This window comes from Rosa chinensis, chromosome 6, assembly GCF_002994745.2.
Source record: "Rosa chinensis cultivar Old Blush chromosome 6, RchiOBHm-V2, whole genome shotgun sequence".
Classification (NCBI taxonomy): Eukaryota; Viridiplantae; Streptophyta; class Magnoliopsida; order Rosales; family Rosaceae; genus Rosa; species Rosa chinensis.
This window is the reverse complement of record NC_037093.1, coordinates 52406664-52430257: the sequence shown is the minus strand read 5'-3', so window position 1 is coordinate 52430257 and position 23594 is coordinate 52406664. Positions and strand designations below refer to the sequence as shown.

The 23594-nt window shown below is 40.5% G+C and overlaps 2 protein-coding genes across 4 annotated transcripts; one reads left to right on the top strand and one right to left on the bottom strand.

Moving 5' to 3' along the window:
- Nucleotides 1–5450: 5450 nt before the first annotated feature.
- Nucleotides 5451–8044, bottom strand: LOC112172494 (GABA transporter 1). Of its 3 annotated transcripts, none has more exons than XM_024309860.2 (7): nucleotides 7804–8044; nucleotides 7591–7713; nucleotides 7256–7350; nucleotides 6889–7075; nucleotides 6653–6783; nucleotides 6326–6541; nucleotides 5451–6190 (listed from the first exon to the last, which is right to left on the bottom strand). In XM_024309860.2, the coding sequence occupies exons 1-7, from the start codon at nucleotides 8027–8029 to the stop codon at nucleotides 5789–5791; spliced, it is 1380 nt and encodes a 459-aa protein (XP_024165628.2). In that variant the 5' UTR covers nucleotides 8030–8044; the 3' UTR covers nucleotides 5451–5788. The 3 variants fall into 3 exon arrangements, with proteins under 3 accessions (XP_024165628.2, XP_024165629.2, XP_024165627.2); XM_024309859.2 differs by having other exon boundaries at nucleotides 5455–6190; nucleotides 7792–8044; XM_024309861.2 differs by lacking the exon at nucleotides 7591–7713 and having other exon boundaries at nucleotides 7792–8044.
- An 11821-nt stretch (nucleotides 8045–19865) lies between these two features.
- LOC112173276 (signal recognition particle 9 kDa protein) lies at nucleotides 19866–22043 on the top strand. Its single transcript, XM_024310880.2, has 4 exons — nucleotides 19866–20026; nucleotides 20296–20364; nucleotides 21254–21347; nucleotides 21761–22043. Exons 1-4 carry the CDS (start codon nucleotides 19955–19957, stop codon nucleotides 21835–21837), a joined length of 312 nt encoding a protein of 103 aa, XP_024166648.1. The 5' UTR covers nucleotides 19866–19954; the 3' UTR covers nucleotides 21838–22043.
- The last annotated feature ends 1551 nt before the right edge of the window (nucleotides 22044–23594 follow it).

Here is a 23594-nt window from a genome sequence, read left to right as displayed (position 1 = left end):
ACTTTCCAAAACATAATACAAGCCAAATTCAAAGCACACAAACATAACAAAACATAGATATTAGCCAATTATTCCAAAATTTTTTCATTTATGATCTAGATCTCCATGTTACCTTAAACCTTCCAGAAATGCTCTATCAGATCTTCTTGAAGGTTTGAGTGACTGTTTGCACTTCTAATGGCATCATATCGATCCATGAATCTGTTGAAGTAATAACCATCTCTACCAACAGAATCGAAGTCATCACTAGTCGGTCCTTCCCAAACCTAGGCCAACCTGGGCCTCATATTGTTATCCTCTTCTTCATCGGACTCCAAATCCCCATCGCTGTCATCTGGTCTTTCATCCTTAATTATCATGTTGTGTAATATAATACAAGTCAGCATGATGTATCGAAGGTCTTCTCTTTCCCAGCCACGAGCCGCTCCTCGAACAATACTAAAGCGCGACTATAAAATGCAGAAACATCTTTCGACATCCTTCCTGTACCCCTCTTGAGCCTGGGAAAACTTCATATCCTTGGGTTGTGTAGGCCTTGGAATTGATTTCACGAAAGTCGCCTATTGCGGATAGATAACATCAGCGAGATAGTACCCTAAATTGTGAATCCTGTTATTCGCTTGAAATTGGATCCGAGGGGCTCAACCAGCAGTGAGCTCGTCAAACAACGGGGACTTAGCAAGGAAGTTGAGGTCGTTGCATGATCCAGGCATTCCAAAGAAGGCATGCCATATCCATGTGTCATAAGAAGCGATTGCTTCGAGGATGATAGTGGGCACACGTTTTCGACCGCTGTATTCTCCAGCCCAACCTGTTGGGCAATTCTTCCATTGCCAGTGCATGCAGTCGATGCTTCCAATCATCCCAGGAAAGCCCATTCTCTCAGCTTTGGTGAGAAGTCTTCTGAGGTCGGCCGGATTAGGAGCCCGGAGGTATTCTGTCGAGTACAGATTAACGATTCCTCTTGTAAATCATTTCAGAGCCTTAATGGAGGTAGATTTCGCCATCTGACAATACTCAGCACATTGATCTGCCCCGGCACCATAAGCAAGCATTCTTAAGGAACATGTCAGCTTCTGCTGGGGAAGTAGTCCGACTTTGCCTGCAGCATCTGATTTCTGGACAAAGTACGGGTCATAGCGACAAAGGTTACTGGAGATGCGGTTGAACACATTGTGACTCATCCTGTACCTTGTCCGGAATATCTCTTCACTGAAAACTGGACGCTCCACAAAGTAATCTTCCATCATGTTTTTCCCTCTTGATTCCCTAAATCGCTCCTCATTCGGTGCACGTCCCGGTTGAGAACCCCATCGTCATGATCCGAAGGAAGCTTCAGCTTCAGCGACTGCTGCTACCATAAGAGCATTAGTCCTACACAGCTCTTCAAGATCTTCATCTCGAGATTGTCGATACTTAGCCCACAATATCTTAATTGAAATAATGGAAGGAGAGGAAATGTGTTGGATCTGGAGAATATGAAAACGAATGAGATTTGTGAATATCAGCTTGTGAGGAATGGTGTGCTGCCTCTTGCTCAATTTATTTACAATTTTCACATAAAACGTGATCATACTTCGAGGACACGTGTTCACTCCTGGTTCGACATAATCTGATCCGAAATTTTAGATAAGATTACATCAACAATAACCGTTAGATTGAATAGTATGCAAATTTGTAATCTTGAAGGGTCATCTATTATAAAGCTCATAATTTTAAATGATTTAATTATCTCACCGTTTTGCGTTAAAAATCAGTAAGTACAAATATAAATGTCATAATTTTAATAAGAAAGTATCTCACCGTTTTACAACCAAAATCAATAAGTACAAATATAAATATCGTTGTAATTACATAATTATTTATCAACTAATTATTTTAATTATAACGAAAAAAAATTATTATAATTAAAACGATATTATAATTACTACATTATTTATCAACCCTATATTTTACTATAATATATCAACAAATTAAATGATTTATCAAAAAATATAAACTTCATAATTTTAATAAGAATGTATCTCACCGATTTACAATAAAACTCAATAAGTACAAATATAAATAGAGGGGTAATTACATCATTATTTATCAACTAATTATTGTAATTATAACGAAAAACAATTATTACAATTAAAACGATATTATAATTACTACATTATTTATCATGTAATATTTTATTATAATGTATCAACAAATTAAATGATTTATCAACAAATACATACCTCATCAACCGCATTCGAACCGCTCTTGTACCAATTTTTCACTTGCCTTAATGCACAATGCCACTCAAAGAGTTCAATCTTCAAAATTTTCCACCTTCCCTGCAAAGATTGGACTGATCGGCTCTTGGGCCAATTTGCGTCAAAGTGTCGCTTCACGCGTAACCATAATTCGAGTTTTTTCTGATTTGTGCCCACAGCCGGACATTGGCTTACAACTTTCCAAGACTTGCACAATTGAACATCTTCCTCATCCGTCCATCTCCTTTTATCTTGGGTATCTTCACTTTGATCTCCCTCTTGTCTGGGCATTGGACGTGTGTTTCCCCTTTGTTCGGCCATATTGGATAATGAAAAAATTGAATGGTGAGAGCTATATGAAGAGGAGGAATGTGTAACTATGAATTCTAATTTTTTGGGTGTGAGATGTCAAGAAAATGCTAGGTATTTATAGAAAAAATTTTAGAATTTTTTATAAATTTTTTTCTTACCGTTTCTTACCGTTACAATTAATGTATATACATATTAAAAACTCCACCACCGTTGGATTCTGAACATTACCGTTACAATTCATATATATACATATTAATTCATCCACCGTCGGATTGTGAACATTAATTGAAACCAACGGCCCAGATTAAAGGACCGTTGGTTTCAAATTTTCTGAACAAGCCAACGGCCCGATGCCACCTGTCCCCTGCGCCCACTCACTGTCGCTACTCGACAAAATACCAATTCAGTCTTTGGTCGGCCACATGGCAAGTTTCGATTGGTCCGTGTCCTCCACTCTGGGCCATTACCGCGCTTGGCTCTGCGCGTCACCGACTGACGTCACCCACGTTCTACAGTATATCGAGCTTGCAGCCGGATGACTTTGGGCAAGAGTTTAGTCATGGGCTCGCCCATTTTTTTGACCTGGGTCATGCAAAGCCAAAGCTTGCCCAGTCAAGCAAGGCCCGGTGTAAGCTCCTTTTTCATTGTACCTAGTCAACACATCATCAAAATGATGTGGCTTGCCCGGTTAACTCCACCGCTGGACTTGCTCTAAAAGGCTAAATTTAGCCCTCAAGATAGCCTTTTGCCCCCTTTAAACAAATGAGATCAGAAAACTGTGGCCCACGAACTCCAAATGTGACAAAAGCATGACATCAGCAACTGCTAGTTACTGACGTTAGCTAGCCGTTGCGTTTTTTTTTTAATTTTTTAATTTTTTAATTTTATAGCCGTTGGTTTGCTTTGTGCTATTTTTTTGGGATAATGACCATTTACACAATTTTGGCCTAAAAATTGCCCACTTACTTCACTAAGAGTTTTTTACTCCCATTTACCAAATCTAACATCTATTGACAGTATTGCCCTAATTTTAATTAATAAATTACACTCATCTCTCTCTCTCTCTCCCCCCCTCCCCTCTTTGATCTATTCTCTCTCTCCTCCCTCCTCACTGATTTCTCTCTCTCTTTCTCTCAACTCGTCTCAGACTCTCTCTCTCTCTCTCTCTCTCTCTCTCTCTCTCTCTCTCTCTCTCTCTCTCTCTCTCTCTCTCTCTCTCTCTCTCTCTCTCTCTCTCTCTCTCTTCCTTCCCGGCCAAGTCGACTCAGCGACCACCGTCAACCTCGAAGATGTCGAATGAGGAATGGACAACGATTGACTTATGAGGTGGTCGGGGATAGAGATTTCGGCGTCCCCGCACCAGATCCAGAAGGGCATATTGATCAAGAAGCAACACGCCCCGATCCTCGACGAGGAGGCGCGTTACCACAAGCACGGGGTGGGCCCTGACAAGTGCATCTCAGATTGCGAGCACTGCTGGCACAAGAAGAAAACCTCTGATGCTCCGCCACCACGCCAGGGTCGTCATCAGACCTCCGAAGCTCCACTCACCAGCCGAAGTTCGGATCCAGGCTTTGCTCCGGCTCGGGGCTCTGACGCCGTCATTCAGGCTTCTCTTCTTCTTCTTCCCCTCCCCCCCCCCCCCTTTTCTGGTAAAATGCGTAGGAGGTCTCCAACATTGTCCATGTTGTTGCGGTGGTTTGTTTCTCCAAAAAATTGGCCAATTTCAATATGGGATGTTGCTAGTAGTGATTGTTTTGTTTATTATTGGGGGATAATAATAAGATTATTAGGAGGCAAAAAAGATTATTGAAACGCAATAATAAGATTATTAGGGGGCAATAAAGTTGGACGTCGGGTTCCGGTCACCGGATTCCGTTCACGGTGAAGTGTCATCGGAATTTGGTGGTCGGTCAACGGAATCCGGCGGCCGGTCACCGGAATCCCCCGACAGCCTAACGGAATCTGGCGAAGTCTCTCTCTAAGTGACAAAGGAAGAGAGGGCAAAATTGTCCTAAAATTAAACAAAAAAGAATAAAAAATAACTTAATTGGGTATTAGGGCAATATATATATATATATATATATATAAAATATTGCGTAAGTGGGCAATCTCTTAGAGTGTTTGGGTAAATGGGGTTAATTAACCCCAAAATTGTGTAAATGGTCATTATCCCTATTTATTATTATTATTATTATTATTATTATTATTATTATTATTATTATTATTATCTTAAAAAAAAATACAACCAAAAAAATATTTTTTATCATAAAAATGATTTCAATTACTATAAGTAAATTGCTAATAAAAATAAGAACATATATATATATATATAACAATATATATATATAACATATCCAAAATGTTAAAATATATTTTAGGGCTATAATTTAGTCTTGACGGGTTGGAGATGGTTGATGTCACATCGATGAATAGTGCAGAATTTAAGGCTAAAATTTAGCCCTTCCGGTTGGAGATGGCCTTACTCTGACCTAATAATTTCATAACGTGACCTCTTGCCCGATCTACCAATCGAAGTGTTGCTTGCGAGCGCCTAGCAAGCTCTTGCTAGTGTTGGAAATTTTCTTTTTCCGTATTGGACAAAAACAGGTGTATCTATCTGGTTACAGTTACGGTTACTGTTACAATTCCAATCTTCACTGCTCGCTTGACTAACACAATGCATTATTTGATGATGTCTTTTGACATATGGTTATGATCTTATTACTTTTAGAATTAGATGTGCTTATGCATCTAGCTTGGCTTTAGCGCTTTATATTTGATGCATTTTTTGCATCTACCCATTGTGCTTTCAGTTTCATTTAATATATTGATCGTTGTCTAAAAACGAAAAAACTTGAATATGAAATTCGAGCTCTATCTCATAATCACACAAAACTTAAATGTCTTTATGTTCCTATATAACTCGTATCTACATGTGGAAAATACCAACAAAGTTTATTCGACAATTTACCAATTGATCTAATGACGCCCTTAAGGGAGTTTAATCGAAGCAACTTCGTTAGCTTCAACAGAACATATAATCAATAGTTATTAGGAGAAAGGCGCAGAACCTGAAAGCCATCATAAAACATTGAGCTACATTGCCATACATAACCAATAAATAGTGGCAAAGGCACTGGTACTTGCAATATTTGCATTTCATACCCGAGACTAGCAGAGTACAAGTCATATGACTGCTGCAAGAACTCGCCAGTCTTGCAAAGCAGATCTCACATATCATGAAAGAACTTATAAGTCTTGACATCTTCCACAATAAACTTGACTGCCCCAATGCAACCGAACACTGCAACAGCCGAGAACCACACCACTATAGCAAAGTTAAGAAGTAGCAAAGACAGATACATTTTGGTGTTTTGGTGCCGTCTTCTTCTAGCTTTTAGATATGCCATAGCAGGGAACACAAAGTCCAGTGGTGTGAACCCAATTGCTCCGCATATTGCCACAAAATCCCCAAAGAATGGCATGGCTGCTGCAACTAGTGTAATAAGTAGCATATACATGGAGGTACAAACAAGACGAACTAGCTTGTTTCTTAGTGAGGAACGACTTGTGGCAGTTTCATTAGACAACAGTGTCTCCTCGAAGTAGGCATATGTTGGCCTGCAGTATATCTAAGAAAACCGAGTACACTACAGTAAGTGCGACGTTATGTTGTTCAACTATAAGTCAATCTTCGAACCTAATAAGTCAGCAGATATCTTACAAGAGATTTAAGTATTTATGTTGGTATCTGAGAAGCAGGGTACCTGAAAGCATCCTGATATTTGTATGACAGCAAAAAGATTGGCCATGACAATAGTCCATTGAGGAACAGTGAGTGAAGACAAGATGTAAGGCTCAACTTGTGACCCAAAAGCCCAGTACCCAGTGAAGGCCAATTGCCAGTAACTCAACACTATGATACCATAAGCTGCTGATACACCTTTGTACACATTTTTCTTTGCAGGTTCTCTCACAGTGTTCTGGTAAAGCAAAATTAAATGGCCCATATTCGACAAACAAAATGATCATTAGCCTTACGCCCTTACTTCAACACTGAAAATTGGTAAATGAGAAATGTCTGTATGGATAACCTGTATCTCTGGAAGCATTGCATCTCCAAAGGAAAAGGCAATTGCTCCGAGAGCATTGAAGGCTCTAAAGACTTTGGATGATGAGCTTCCATCTAAACCGTAACTGATTGATTTTCTGTCAATCTTTTTCCCTGTAATGAAATGAAGTCAGATTTCAAAGAAGCAATTAATTTGACAGACTAGTAGTATATATGGTGTCTCTATATATATACAGGACTACAGAAGCATATATATACCATTATAAATTGTGACACCAATGGTTGTAGCAGCAAAGCCAATGGTGCTGAAAGTGCACAAGGCATTTACCCATCTTAAGGAGTGTATATCAGGGAGCTGAGAGAGAAAGAGCTCAAAGACCCCAAAGAAAATAACAAAATGTTGCAGAGTTAAGTCACCATCCTTGTGATAATACTTGTAAACAGCCTGCAAGAGAAATAGCCAAGGGATATATATTCAGTTCCTTTCTCTACCGAAGGAAATGGTCACTTGCTGATACCGAGTTTTCAGTACTGATACCTTCTATTTGTGTAACCTTGTGGTGCCCGAAATAAGCGCACTACAGGAAATAAACTGAAGCTAGACTTGAAGAGTTGGTTGACTAACCTTAAGGCTACTCCCAGCTGCAATTTGAATGGCAATGTTATTGCCTATTGAAGCTACCTGCTGAAAAAATGCAATAGACCAATAACCCCAGAACCCTTTAAGAACGTGAAAACAAAGACGTGTCAATTAACATAGCATGTTTACTGTTGTGTAAACTGTAAAGTGACCAAAACAAAGGCATTTTGATACTGCTGTTGTGAAAAGCATTTTTATTACAAGCACCTATAAGTAAAAATGCTTTCAGAATAACTAAAGGCACTTTCGAGAGTCATGCTGTCATGGTATACGATGCGCACTGATTAGAGTGGCAGATAGATAAGTTGTTGAAAGTGTACCGAAAATGCTTTGGGCAAGGTGGCGATAGGTAACATGTTTCTTCCCATCCCACTTCCACAGAGAAGCGATAAGCAGACTAGAATACCATGTGGCCAGTGTTGCACCTACCAAGCTGCTTACCCCTGAACCCCCCAATCAATTAATTACTAGAGATAACTTCTTTATGAATCAGAAAGGTACAAGTAAAATTATGTAATTACCGAGAGACCAACCAAGAGAAGCGAGAGCAAAAGGCAGAGGAGAATAGGCAGCAGGTGTGGCAATCGTTGTGGCCACATGAAACGCTGCGTGCTTCCATGTCCCTTTGCCATGTTTTGATTCTTCTGCCTCTTCTACTTCTTCTACTTGCTGCCTTTCTTCCTCTGCTGCTTCTGCTGAATCTGGTGGTTGTGTCATTTTGCTTCTAAACCTTAAACTTGCAAATACGTGCAGCTTCATTGGCCTTCGTGCTTTAATGAACTAGCTAGCTAGTCAACAAAGTGAGCTCATGTAGCTGCATTTGACCTCTAGAGCTTAGAATCTTTCGGACGGCATTGCATCTCTTTGAAAAGTCTCATGTAGAACAAAAACAGTGGGTACCCATCGGGTCATCAGTGATCACTTATCTAATTAGAGGTGTAAAGTTGAGCTAATTAGGGTGCCATAAAAATGTCATCATCAACATATATACTTGTGGCACTAACACTAACTTTTCCTACAAAGAAAATTCGTTAAGGCTTTAAAATTGACACTTTTATTAAAGTTGGTCTTATTTTTGTTGAGATGCAGCAGATATATTACTCCAGAAAATATACGCAGAGAAAAAAATAGTTATTTTGCCGCGAAGAAAATGAAGAGCTAGGATCTTTAAGTAATTTAAGTGACACAAGAGGTTTGACTTTATGTCCTTTTATGTGCGGGGCTATCGCTAAAAGTGATTAATTATAAGAGTAATACTGTCTGATTTTGTTTCTGAATATTCACAAAATTATGCAGGCATGGAACAAATGGAGGGCAGGGGAGACTTCAGAGTTGATAAATCCCATGTTGATGACTAATTCAAGCAATGAAATAGTGAGATGCATCCAAATAGTCCAACCATGGGGGAAGTTATTGCATGCTTACTAGCAACCCTGCCACTGATACTCTCCGAGACTCAGCATGACCCTGCAGATTAAAGCATGAGACTGAGCACAAATGCAAGATTCATGATTTGACAATAACATTGGCGAAAACTGAATATGACTTGACCTAAGTAAAAAAACATGAACTAGGTGTGAGGCATTGAGTATGAGCACCCGTTTGAATAGAAAATAACAAAGGTGGCACTCGAGGTATTGAGTATAGTATACCTCTTGTAGCCAATAACTTGTAATGTTTGTGTTCCCTCATGAATTGCGGTATCTCTGGAGGTAGTTAGCTCTCTGTGATGCATCCATTGTTAAAGGCTCATAGCTAGCTCACATATCTTAGCACACAAAACATAGACCTGAATAAACAAAAATGTGCTAGCTACATACTACTGATACAGGTCTAGCCAGAAGTCTTTGCAAATGTACCTTAATATTGCAATCTTCGAAGGATCTGTCAACAACTCTCCTTTCCAAAGTACCATCTATTTTGAAGCTGCTGCACAAGCTCTGTGGAACTTCATAACATTATGTTTGACTTGGAAGACATCAGATGCTGATCTCATGATGCTGAGGGTGGTTTGAAGGGTTGTGTCCATATTAATGCAGACTTCCTCCCTCCCTGGCTATAGGCAAGTAAAGAAGAGTGGAACCACGAATAATGAAACCAAACAGGCTCGAAGAAAATTTTGCTACATGGGACAAATGGCTTGTCCTTGAGGTTCCAGATGAAACCAATTTTTCTGATTCCTTTTAAAGTCCTCAGGGACCAATACATGGATGCACAGCTTTCAAAGACCTTCTTTCTCCCCTGCAGCTCTGCTTAGAATTGGCTGGCATCTTGGAGTTTTTCTTAGTAATCCTACCATCCATATATATATATATATATATATATATATATATATATATATATATATATATATATATATTAATTTCAGTTAGCATTACCATTAAATGGTTAAAGAAACTTCAAGATATTGACGATTTTGAAAGGAACATAAAGGCATAAAGCAATAACAACAATACTCCGAACTTCATTTATCCCAACTGATATCACAATCCACTTCAGTAGTTCAGTTGTTTCTATTTGGGAAATGAGTCTTATTTACAACAAGAAACAATCATAATCAATGGAAACTGTAACTCTTAATGGAAGAGTATACTAAATGTGCATGTCATGATTATACCTCTTTGACAGTGTAAAAGTATATGCATGATATATTAATTGAGCAAAAATCTAATAAAAAACCATGAGTGGGATTAATCTTAGGTATCCAAAGTCCTTTCTGGTAGTGATTTCATCACTGTTGTTTTGCTGATTTTGAGAATATGGTCGTCTTGAAAGTGGCTATGAATGAGTTTCGAGCACACTGAAGACACTTTGTATTTGGGTAAATCTTTGCTTAAATTTTTGGCTCATCTAATACTATTTCATACGTCTCTATAGGTTTCCTGAAGTATTCTGCCATTTAAGACTTTGAGTCAACTTTCACGCAGTACATGATTGTTACAGATCAAATATTTCATTGAACTTCTCTACTGTAAACTTTTTACCGGGAAAGAATATGATTATGGACTGCCTGCTAAGATATATTTTTTATATATGTGTGTGTAACTACGTCTTCTCCTAAGAACATGACCTCCAAACAACATTTTTCGTAAGGAAAAAAAAAAAAGGTACAGCAAACTGCACACCAGAGTGTTTATATGATCTAGGATCTAGTTCATCTGTCCTATTCTTGAAAGATTCCCTCACGGTCATTGCAAGCGTAAAGCAGGCATCTAGGCATATATCTGTTTCCCTGGCTAGCAAAAACCGTGTTAGAACAGAATAAGCACCCATCCCAAAACAATTCATCTTTTTATTTTTATTTTTAGCAACCACTCCATCTTAAAATAAAATACTTGCCCGCTCTGGATGATCAGCCTAGTGAAATAACCTTCCCGAGGATTTTTTACATATACTGAAGCATCCAGTGCACTCAGTCCACTGGTATCCAACTTGTCAAATAGAGTATATGCTTCGCTGAAGCGAATAGAAAACAAAATTCACACACATTCATGGCCTTTGGTATCAACAAAAAGAAAACATCCATAACTATAACTCAACCACCGCAACAAAAAGGAGATATCCTAAGATTATAAAGCCACAGACTCACCAGCCTGGAACACTATAATCGCGGTGCAAACTGAATCCTCTACTTCATAAATAGTTTCACTTGTTAAACCACTGCCCTGGAAGCTAAACTGTGGTTTTATCAAAAAACTTGTTGACCTGTTATTTGATAGTGATAAAATAAACTTATAGACTCTATGAAGGCCATGCGTTGCCTCCAATTTGTTAGCAGAATTTGCTTATATGTTCTTGACTTTTTGGTGCAGCAACCAAGACAACCACCTTCATCATCAGCCTGCAGGCAACACAAGCCAAAGCATGTGTAATCCACTCTGTTGAATTTTTTTTTTTTTTTTTTTTTTTTTTTTTTTTGAGAAAAAGGGGTATGGATTATTTGATAACACCTTTACTGATATTGACAAGGGTATCACTAGTGTTAGACTACTCGTTAGCCTGCCTGACCTTGTTGATAAATGTTAAGAACCAATTGCTTAGGAGTGATTGTACTCTTTAAGCATCATCTGCCTAAATGCCTTCTCAGATTAACTATACTTTCAGTTAAGAATAATATTATGCAGGAAGAAACACGCACAATCTGCAAATTGAAAGCACGCAGAAGCCTGTATATGGTTGAAGAAATCTACAACAGTACGCTAATTAGTCCATTGACTACTATACCTTCTCATTTCCAGCCTTGAGAGCAAGTTTATCGCTCATATGGGTCACAACTGCTTTCTGTATTTACATCATCTTTACTCAGTGTATGTGTATGCCGCCCTAATATTGTCTATGTGTAATGTGTTCCTGCATAATCCGAAAATGTAAGAGAGATATAATTGATAAATTGAATATATGTACGTGTGTGTGTGCGCGCGCGCGCGCGCGTGTCCCATCTAAAGTTCTAAACACCTTCTATATCCTTGCTTTGTCATATCACTCCTTGTTACTTCCCATTCAAGACATCTCTATTATTTTAGGGAGATTATCATGATGATCAACAAGACATGCAATACCTAAATCAAAATAAACTATATATGATCACGAATCTAATAGAAACTGCTACCTAAATTTCTAATCACCGTAATCACATAAGCAATCAGAGACAATATTATGAGCGCACAAGGATATTCAGGGAGATCAAACCCTGAAGCAATCAAAAAGGATGAAGCGTACTTGAACCTTTATAGGTGGATAGGGTTCTGCAACACATGCAGTCAGTGACGACCCGATTATGGACTGATATGGTTTTTGTTTTTTTGATATATAAGAGCAAACCGAATCATATAGTATCCAACCAACTACACAAGATTGCTAATTATGTCTGACATAAACAAGGATACATCGATCTATACAATGACCAGAAACAGTACTTTCTCTTGTTTCACCTAAATCACATTTTTTTTTTTGTAGTAAGCCAATCGGCAAAAGTTCAAACAAGTCCGGCTAGCTCCTACATATCCTCCACAGAAAGGCTGGTCGAACGAACCAAGTGAAAAAAGGAAAGACGCCTAAAATACATAAGTATACAAGAGCTCCGCAAAAACAGGGGAGATTAGGGTTGGGAATACAAGGGTTTTCGGTGCCTGTCCGGCGGCGCCCTCACACTGACGACGGCTTCCAGCCTCCTCGGAGTATGATGGGTGTGGCCGGACAGGATGGTGTTTGGTTGGCGGAAGATGGTGGTTGGGTTTTATGGCTGCAGTATCTGGTTTTCTCTTTCTCTCACATAGATTCAATGGTGGAGCGGGGCTGCGGTGCAAATGCGCGGGGGCTCGACGCCGGTGGGGGATGGTGTTATCGACTTGAGTTCCAAGACTTAGATTCGTCCACAAAGTCATCTGTTGCTCGGTGGTGGGCTGTAACGAGATTGTTGGAGCAGCGTGGGTTGGTGTTCTCGTTGGGCATACAAGCAGTTGGGTTTGAGATAGCCAACCTTGAAAGTTTCCGACTTCATATGGCGGTTTCCAGGAAGTGGAGTTGACTCTGAGGGACAAGAAAACGGTTCGCGGCAGTCTATTTCTTTTCTTTATTAGGTTTTTAACGTTTGGTTTTTGGTTAGGTCTATTAAGTCCTTCCTCATTTGAGCAAGGGTTTGTTTGTCTTGGTTTCATGGTTGTGCCATTATTGTGGTGTCATATCCAGGGACTAGTTGTTTTAATGTTGATGTTTTCTTGTTGTCAATGTAATGGGGAGATGCCCCTACTCATATAGTGGCGGTTTTGGTATATGGAGTTGGAAGGGGATAGTCTCTTCTTGAGGTTGGCAATAAGGATGTATCGGGACTCCTGGGATAGGTTGATTGTTTGTAGCCCGGAAGAAAGGGTGATTGTGGTTAGAGTTGAGTCCCTATCGGCTCATGGTATCTGTAACCGCTGGTTGTAATTTCTTGGATTAATGAATTTTCTTTTTTCTCAAAAAAAATAAATAAATGTTTTAGAGAAACTGAATTTGGGAGGAATTTGCTGTGTATTCTCATTGATAATAGGGGCCTCTATATATAGAGGATTACAATACATAGAATCTCAATCGTACAAGGAAAGTAATCGTACATTGAATAGGAATCTAGATCCTTCTAATTTAACCTTATTACCACTAGGTCAAGTAACCTAGAGTTTGGGCCAAACACAAATAGAGATATCCTTAAACACTCCCCCTTGTGTTGTCCAAACGTGGTGCTTCTCTCGTTGCCTCATTAAAAACCTTGCCGAGTAACAAAAACCCAGTGGGACAAAAATAACCTCGGTCGAAGGGGAAAAAGAGCACAACACACCCTTCACGATTCGAGACGAACATGTAGACATCTCCCCCTGATGTCTGCACCTCCCCCTGATGACTACGATCATGGGAGTTCAGATAATTTCCGCAAGCCAATTCTTGCCACATGTTTCTCGAACGTGGTATTGGGCAATGACTTAGTAAACAAGTCTGCCTCACTGTCCTCAGATAGAACCTAGTTCACTTTGATCTCGAGGAGTGTCTGTTGTTGCTGATTATGCTTGGTGTTATCGCTATTGATGTAGCCTTGCCTCATTTGTTCAATGCAAGCAGCATTATCCTCATAAATGCTCGTTGGCTCATCTGTGGTAGACTTCAAACCACAATTATTCGAACATGCGTAATTATGGATCCAATCCATATGCATTCACGAACCACTTCGTGAAGGGCAATGATCTCTGCATTGTTCGAAGATATAGAGACTACGGTCTGTTCTGTAGACCTCCAAGATATCACGGTCTTTTCCCATGGTGAACACTTAACCAGTTTGGGAATGACCATTGTGTGGGTCAGAGAGATACCCAACATCAGCAAAACCTTCCAAAACACATGTCGTTTTGGGATGGGGATAGAGAACGCAGGCCAGCGTTAGCGGCGTTTCTGGTGTGTGATGGGTCCGAATCCATCATCTCTTTGTAGGGATAGAACAAGCCCATATCATTCATACATCTCAAGTATCGAAAGATATCTTTTACACCAATCCAATGGCGTTGCGTTGGCGCAGAGCTATATCTAGCTAACAAGTTCACAACATATGAGATGTCCGGTCTTGTGCATTGAGATAAGTACAATAATGCGCCTATTGTACTAAGTAAGAAACTTTTGCCTCTAGCACATCTTCGTCATCATCCTTTCGACGAAGATGATCCTTTTCAGGATCAAGACTACGGACGATCATGGGGGTGCTTGAAGGCTTGACCTTGTCAAAATGCCTAAGCATCTATCGACACGATGCTCAAGTTCCAAACCGAGACATAATCGTGTTCTCCCAAAATCCTTCATCTCAAACTCAGATTTCAAGTGTTCAGCGGTTTCCCTTAACTCTTTAAGGGCTTCTAATGAAGATCATGTCCAACATGAACCGCGATAGAATCCGAAACTTGTCATAGAAACGCGTGGGCATATCCTTTCCCAATCAAGTAGTCACTTTAGTGAGCGTTTCAACCTCTTTGTAAACGCGCTCCATGGTCTAGAGCCACTTGACTTGGGTAAATAAAGTTCACCATGAACCTTCATGTATATTCTGTATCTAGATCCCTATAGAGATACGTAGTGACCACATTTGTAAGCTGCATGTTCAGTTATTCGGAAACTACCAAACTGACAAGGTAGTGGAGTGCAGTGACATCCACTACGAGAGAATATGTCTCATCGTAGTCAATTCCAGGGCGTTTTGTGAGAAGCCTTGCGCCATAAGGTGAGATTACCATCTCTTTTTCTCACTACGCTTTCTAACGAAGACCCATTAGTCAACAGGTTTTATGTTAGGAGGTGTTGGCATCTCTAGCTCGAAAACCTTCCTCTTCGTTAGAGAATCCATCTTAACCTGGATCGCATCTTTCCATTTAGGCCAAATTTCTCTACGTTGGCATTCATTCATCAACGGAGCGTGGTTCGATATCATCTGACTCAACAAACTCATGCGCAACAAAATACGCAACTACATCACCAATTATGATGGAGTTTCTATCCCACATCTCATGTACACTAGTGTAAGTTTCATAGAGCTCTATATTCTCAGGAATAGGTTCTAACGTTGAGGCATCCCCCAAATTTAACCATAACCCGGAAGATACTCATGAAACGGATTTTGAGTCTTGATGATCAAAGGATTGGAATGTGCCAAAGTATCCTTCGAACCCACGTGCCTCCCACGCATCCTAGCTGGGGCCATGGCCTGTAACGCCAGAGTGCCACTCTCTTTGGCGTTGGCGCCTTGCCTACCTCCGTGTAGGGTGGCGCTACGTCCTCTCGTAGGGACGTCCTTCCTTGCAGGCATGTTTGCAGCATATTTGTGTGATCTTGTCACTTTAATAGGGATCAAGATGAGACATAGTGGGGACAGACTACGACAATTCCTGTCGTTCCTGTTGAACATTCGTGTTCTTATCTCCCCCTAACGACGGGAAGACTGTCTCATCAAAGTGACATCCGCAAATCTAGCGGTAAGGAGATCGCCTAGCAAGGGCATTTAAGTGGCGGACGATTGTTGGGAGTCTCAAATCCAACGTAGTTGCCCATTCGTCTGTAAAGACCCATCATAGAGCGCTGTGGCGGCGCAATTGGCACAAAAATGGCTCACTCAAATGTGCGTAAGTACAAAAGACGTGTACCCAGTCACTAGCTGTAACGCAGAGGTACATTGAGTGGCATTAGGTCGTAGACGAATTAGCATAGCTGCATGTGATATTGCATCACCCCAAGCGGATGTAAGAAGATTGGTGCGCATTACCAATGTTCAGACTACCATCGTAGTCATTTCCGTGAGACCATTTGGGTGTGTTCATGGGAATGTGATGCCCAACATCAAGCCCATTGCAATATCCATCGAAAGTCTTTCGATGTAAACTCTCTAGCATAGTCAAATCCAATTGACTAAATAGGATGATTCGGGGAGTGAGCCCGTTGTTGTATGATATGTGCTAGGAGTGTAGCATAAGCAGCATTACAAGTGGACAATGGCACAACACGTGACCAGTGTGTTTGCGTGTCAACCAACATCATGAGATATTTAAACGTCCGCAAGTTGGTTGAATCAATCCACAAAATCCCTACGGATTCTTTGTAAGAACAGAATGAGTAATGTCATATCCTTTGCATAGGACGGTCTCAGTCCTAATTTCCCTAAGGAACAGGCTTAGTAAAAGATGTCCGTGTGAAGTCTTTTTGTAGACGGATCATCATATCATGACCAGGATGACCTATCCTGTCGTCACAAAGCCAATATGTGTCTAAGTCCAAGAGATCTTCTCTCATAACTTTATTGGATTTAATAGCTCGAATAGTGACATAAAATCCACTAGAGCGACACATAAACTTCTCTAAGATGCGTCTTTATTCGCAATCATTAGAGGTAATGCAAAGGAACTCATTTCCGTTCTCTACATGCATTTTCGCATGGAATTCGTTGGCTATTCATAGGGTACTATTTTCCCCAAGAGCGTAGAGAGTTTCTGTGACAACTGTAATCAAGGTGCCATTTGGCAAGTGGAACTTGGGCTATTCCATGTCCTTGAATTAATACTGATGGCCCAGCCATCGTAGTCACAAAGTCATATGCTCAGAATCAAAATTGAGTCATAATGAAAAGAACTCGAAATTTTATTCATAAGCCAACGGAATACATCATTGTTTCTATGATCAAAGAAAATCTAATCCAATAAAAAGTAATATGGCAATCGCCTACAACTCTTGGAAAATAAAAAGACTTAATCAAAATCGCCAGTTTCTGGGTCTTGATCCTTGTAGTCTTCCACCCTTAGATCTAGATCGCCATCTTGATCTTCTTGTGCCATGTAATTCGCTTCCCTTGCTTCACGATACGTCTTGTATGCGTTTGCAACATTCTGGGGTGCGGTACATGATTTGGCCCAATGTTCAGTTGATCCACATCGAAAACAAACATCATCATGGTCAGGCTCCCTTGATCGAGGCGCCATTGGGGCGCAATTTGAACGACCTATCCTTTTGGTGGCGTTACTACCATGGTTGGAGGCTCCGCCTCTCTCTCTCTTCACACGTTGACCTCTACGGTTCCGTGCACGCCTCTCTTGGCGATTTCCTTCCTCTTTAGGGCGAATATATGGACCTGAACGTCCAGAATTGTCCCTATCCTTAGGGTTTCGCTCCTTACGTCCTCCATTAGGGGCGCGACTATAGTTAGACTCCGGAATAGGCTTAGTTCCCACGGGTCTAGCATTATAGTTCTTCACAAGGATATTGTCGTGCTTTTCAGCTACGTTCATGGCGCCAATGAGCTCATGAAACCTTGTGATACGTCTTGCATTTACATCAATCCGATAATTCTTTGAAATCATCAGTGCAGAGACGGGGAAGGTAGAGAGAGTCTTCTCGATCAACATTGTATCAGTTATAGCTTGGCCACAAAACTCCATCAGAGACTTGATACGAAGAGCTTCCGAGTTATAATCAAGCACAGACTTGAAATCACAAAAGCAGAGGCTATGCCATCGCACTTCTAAATCAGGAAGCAGGGAGTCACGAACGTTGCCAAATCGCTGCTCTAGTTCTACCCATAGCTTTCTTGGGTCTTCCTCATTGAGGTATTCATTTTGGAGCGCGTCATTCATGTGCCTTGTCATGAGAATTATGGCCTTAGCTTGTTTTGCTTCAAAAGCAGTAGCTTGCTCAATGGAGAGCACGTTCTGACCAGGCTCTTGGATGGCTCCCAGAAGTCCATCAGCCTTAAGATGTTGGCGCACATCTCGGACCCACCTATGGTATCCTGCGCCAGTTGTTTCTAGTGGAACGAAGTTCAACTTGTTCAGGTTACTCATCCTGAAAAACAACACAAGATTAGGGTTAGTTTCGGAGCGAAAGGGCTACCACGAAAAACTATTAAATTTCTGAGCGTAGTCGCTTCCAAGAAATTAGAGATTTTCTGAGCGTAGTCGCTTCTAAGAAAATCCGATTCCAAGAGGGGTTTTTGGATTAGATCGAAACAACGATGTATGTGGTCGATCGTTTTCTTCTCAACAAACTCTAAGTTTGGAGGACTCTACAAGCTCCAAGCTTGGAGTGAGCACGAACCCCCACAGTTCGGCTATTGGTCTCCCCTATGAAGAAGAAAGGGGGGTAGAAGAAGGGATGTTGGAAGTCCCCGAGAAAAAGAAGAAGAAATTGAAAAAAAAAAAAAAAAAAAAACTTCAAAACGGGAACTTTTATAAAAATTACCTTAAAAGATGGTCGGAAAAGTCGCCGTCGGAAAATTACTGTAGCGACCGGGAAAGCACTGTAGCTGCCGGAGTTACTGTAGCTGGCCGGAAAAGTGACCGAAAGTTGGCCGGAAAAGTCACCGGAAGTTGGCCGGAAAAGTCACCGGAAGTTGGCCGGAAAAGTCGCCGGAAGTCGGCCGGAAAAGTTGCCGGCGGTGGTTGACCGGAGGGTTGACCGGCGTTGACTGTTGTTGACCGGCCTGCTGACATGGCACAGATGGCTGACGTGGCTGCTGACTGGATGCCTGCGTGGTTTGCTGACGTGGCAAGTTTCTTGGCTTGGCGGCTTGCGGCTCAGCGGCTTGCGGCTTGGCGGCTATGCGGCTTGGCTTGCACGTGGGCTTCGCTGGGCCTGCTGGCGGACTTGGGCTGCAGGTGGGCTTGGGCTGATCGCAGCTGGGCCTAGGGTTGACCGAACGTGGGTTCGGTTGACTGAAGCACAGATAAGGGATGTAGGCGGCGGTTCAGCGGCTCCGGTGGTTCAGGCTGCCGGTTCACGTGGTTCTAGGCCGGTTCCGATCATGAATTTTTGTCTCCGGTGAATTGAGGTGCTGCTGCAGCTGCTGGTGAATTTTGGCGGCAGTTGACAGGGAGGAAGGTATCGAATCGGGCAGAAGGACTTTCGATACTTCCGGTAGCCGGTTCGGTGGTTTACCGGCCGGTTCTGGGGGTGGGGCCTCCGGTTCTGGACTCCTGGAGTTGAGATCTTGAAGGTGGGCTGCGGAGGTTTCTGGGATTTGAAGGCTACGAATATAGGGTTTCAGGGTTAGGGCTCGTGCTGATAACGTGTTTTAGAGAAACTGAATTTGGGAGGAATTTGCTGTGTATTCTCATTGATAATAGGGGCCTCTATATATAGAGGATTACAATACATAGAATCTCAATCGTACAAGGAAAGTAATCGTACATTGAATAGGAATCTAGATCCTTCTAATTTAACCCTATTACCACTAGGTCAAGTAACCTAGAGTTTGGACCAAACACAAATAGAGATATCCTTAAACAATAAATAAATAAAAACGAACCAAGTTGTTGTCCAAACATATTCTTGTTTGGACTACCCAAACCTAAAACTAGGCTAACTGCAACACTCCCGCTTGTGACATCCAAACATGACTCACGTCACGTTTAGGCTATATCTTTTTCCAAAACTAAAACAACTAGCGGGTACCCATGACCCATAAGCGTCCTTAAGAAACGGGTCTTGATTAAGGGAGGCCCAGATAAGAAAACCGAGGTGGGACAAATTAGGTGCCCCTTTCCCTTATGCTGGAAGGTCTCTAATATAATATAAACACAACCGACGTGGACACGTATATATTTGTTGGCGTTGAAAAGCAATAAACCCCATATATCCCATCTCCCCCTGAATAGATCTCTCCACGATCTTCAATCAAAAACCCTAACAATGGTGTACGTTACGTCCTGGGACGAATTCGTCGAGCGATCCGTGCAGTTGTTCCGCAACGATCCTGATTCGGTAGTCCGATTTTCTCCTCTTGTTTCCTTTCTGATTTGGTTGCTTAGGAAATTGAAGAGGAGGATTGAAATTGCCTAGTGTTCTTGATTGTGTGTGTGTGTCTTTGATTCAATGTCTGGGCTTTAAAATCAAGACCGAGACCGAGCAAATAGTTAGTTGAATTGGGCATATTAGTGAACTAGATGCTGTTAGATAGTTAGTTTGCCTTTGGTCTTTAAATTTAACCGTTGTTTTGCTAATGATTGTGTTGATCTGTTTGTTGCTTGCAGACTCGATATGTGATGAAGTACCGGCATTGCGATGGAAAGCTGGTTCTCAAAGTCACCGATAATAAAGAGGTACAACTGGTTACGTGTGGCTGCATTGCCTGAGACTCTTGATTTAGCTTTGTGAATGGATTTTTTTTTTTTTTTTTTTTTTTAGAGAATTTAGACTATATTATTGAGATTGAACTTGCAGAGTTTGAAGCTGCCTTTGATATTAGGTTAGGACTTTAGGTTAATGTTTTCTGTTTGGATAGCTATTTTCTGTTTTGAGGCTTATGGTTGATGCAATTAGTCCAACACTAGTCCTTGTTTGGGTACTTAAGTTAGCTTTGTAACGCGTTGAATTATAGGAAATTAAGTAAAAGAATATCAGTTACAGAAAAATATATGGTTAGCATTATACTTTTAGACTAACATTGTATGAGTTTTCATATGTTCCTCTCAATATGTGCGCTTGTACTTAACTTGCTGCATGCGTTAACTCTTCAATAATCCTTCACGTGTCAACTTTGGGAAAGTTAGTATTTGAGTCAGAATCGCTTACAAGGGTTCCCATTGAGGAATTGATGGTAAGTTGGTGCTTTGAAAAGAATTCTGCAACCAGAAACCAACTATACTGAAATTTGATATCAGTGCCATTGTGTTCGTGCACTTTTGGAACTCCACAATGTTTTGCTTAGATGTAGAATGCAGGCTATTTAAATCCCCGTATCTCCTGCACTTGCCTTGGAAACCTGGATTGCATATCATTTACATTATTGTCAATAAAAAAATATTTGCATGACATTGCATATCATTTACATTATTGTCAGTACTCTGCATACTGATATTGGGATTTAATGCATATCAGTGGTTATGATGACTTAAGTGCTTAGGATATTATCTATGAATTCAAATTTCTAGATACAAGAAAACCATTGCACATGATTTACTCATTCGATCGATTCTTTTGGTTTTGCAGTGTCTGAAATTTAAGACAGATCAGGCGCAGGATGCTAAGAAGATGGAGAAACTGAACAACATATTCTTCACCTTGATGGCCAGGGGTCCTGAAGGTATATCAAATTATCTTTTTTGATGATTAACATGTATGTGAATTATTTTGCCTTCCTGTTCACTTGGTCTTAGAACTATAGTACCTGAAAAGGTTGGATTGCCTGCTATGTGCTTCAATTGAACAAGTGTCATGTTTTCTTTGTGGAATAAGATCTCTGATCTAGGGTGGCACCTGTTTTCAAATGGCCCTTAAAGCCTTGAAAGGTTGCTCACCTTACTGAAAGGAACAAGTAGCGTTGAAGCTTAGAAACTGGCTTCAAATACAAGACCATGATTGAAGCAGCATTGCTTTGAAATTGCTATTTTTTGTCCTATGGATATCTTTGGAATCTTCCAGTTTTGACCTTGATGTTGTTTGCATCAGTTGTACTAACAATCATGCATTTTCTTTTGTCTTGTTTCCTTTTTGCAGTTGATCCATCGGAAGTTACTGGGAAAGATCAGATGGATGCACAGCCAACCAAAAAAGGCAGGGGCAGGAAACAATAGTTTTGTTGGCCATTAGATAATTAGGTCTTTTGGACTCATCTTAAGATTAACCCAAGAATTACTTGAAGATTTGTGTAACTATAATTCAGAAAGTTGTGGAATTTTCCAGATGGTTTGTCAATTCTACATTTTGGTTTTATTCCATTTTATATAATAGAATTATTGTCACCCTTCACTGGGTACAGAATTCGTTTTGGCTTGGCAAACATGTTCTATAGAAATTTGGTTTTGATTCCAGTTTAGATATTAGAATTTACCGGGTACTGGGTTCGACTTCTGGCCTTTAGCTAACGTCCCCAAAAAAAAATTTCCACTTATTACCCTTGCAAAGAAAATTGTGAAGTCGCAAGATCACGACTGCTTTGAACTACGCGATGCCTTCAAGTCCCATAGCGTCATATCAATCTTTCAGACCACGGGATACCATGTCCTTTGTATGCTATGACAACCCTTGGAGAAAAATTGTACACAGCACAGAGACACAAATGAAATAATTCGAGTTGAGGTTCATAGGTTTGTGTTGCCACGAAAAGGACTCCACATTTTTATCGTTTTAAACTTTTAGTGTTGTCTTGGTAAGTGTGAATATCATCCGTTTGTGTTGCGCTCTACCAAAAACATGCCTAAGCTTAATCATCATCTTGGGTGTAAAACTGTTTTCACAATCGGTCTTGGTAATATGAAAAATATGGGTCGTCTTTAGTCTTAACATTATCCACAAATCAACTTAATACAATGTTATCGTATATATTTCAGGTCGTATACACACACATACGAGATTAATACAATACTGTTTAAGTATGAGATATTTTGAGAGAGATTGATGAGAGAAATGTGTGTTCTATTATTGATAATAGGAGCCATTTATATAAGGATTTACAGAGTACATACAAGGTAATAGAATCTGAATACAATTAGGAAATTTAGAACTTTCTCCTATTAGAACTCTATAACTAAACCCTAATTTGAAGAGGCACACATGATGTCGACTTCCTTCAACACTCCCCCTTGTGCCACTCTAACTTGGTGATGACGCTTTGATCGTTGCCTCACTAAAACCTTGCCAGGTAACAAAAACCCTGCGGGACAAAAATAACCCTATTCGAATGACAAAAGGAGCACAACACGTCCTTCACTCTTCGAGATCGAATATGTAGACATCATACCTCCCCCTGATGTTAATATCTCCCCCTGATTGCTGCAATCATGGGAGTTCGGATAACTTTCTTAATCCAATGCTCTTCACATGTTTCTCGAAGGTGGATTTTGGTAATGACTTAGTGAATAAGTCTGCTACATTATCCTCTGATCAGATTTGACTCATTTCAATATTTAAAAGTGCTTGTTGTTGCTGATTGTAAAAGAACTTAGGCGATATATGCTTGGTGTTGTCGCCCTTAATGAAACCTAATTTCATTTGCACAATACAAGCTGCATTATCTTCATAAATGCATGTAGGTTCATATGTGGTAGACTTCAAACCACAAGTTCCTCGAATGTGTGTAACTATAGACCTTAGCCATATGCATTCTCGCATGGCTTCATGTAGAACGATAATCTCTGCATGATTTGAGGAAGTAGCAACAAAGGTCTGCTTTGTAGACCTCCAAGATATCGCAGTGCTTCCCATGGTAAAGACATAACCCGTTTGAGAGAGGCCTTTGTGAGGGTCAGAGAGATATCATGCATCAACAAAACTCATCAAGACATCGTTGTCATTTTGATGGAGGGGAGGGGGAGAACGTTGGCCACCATGG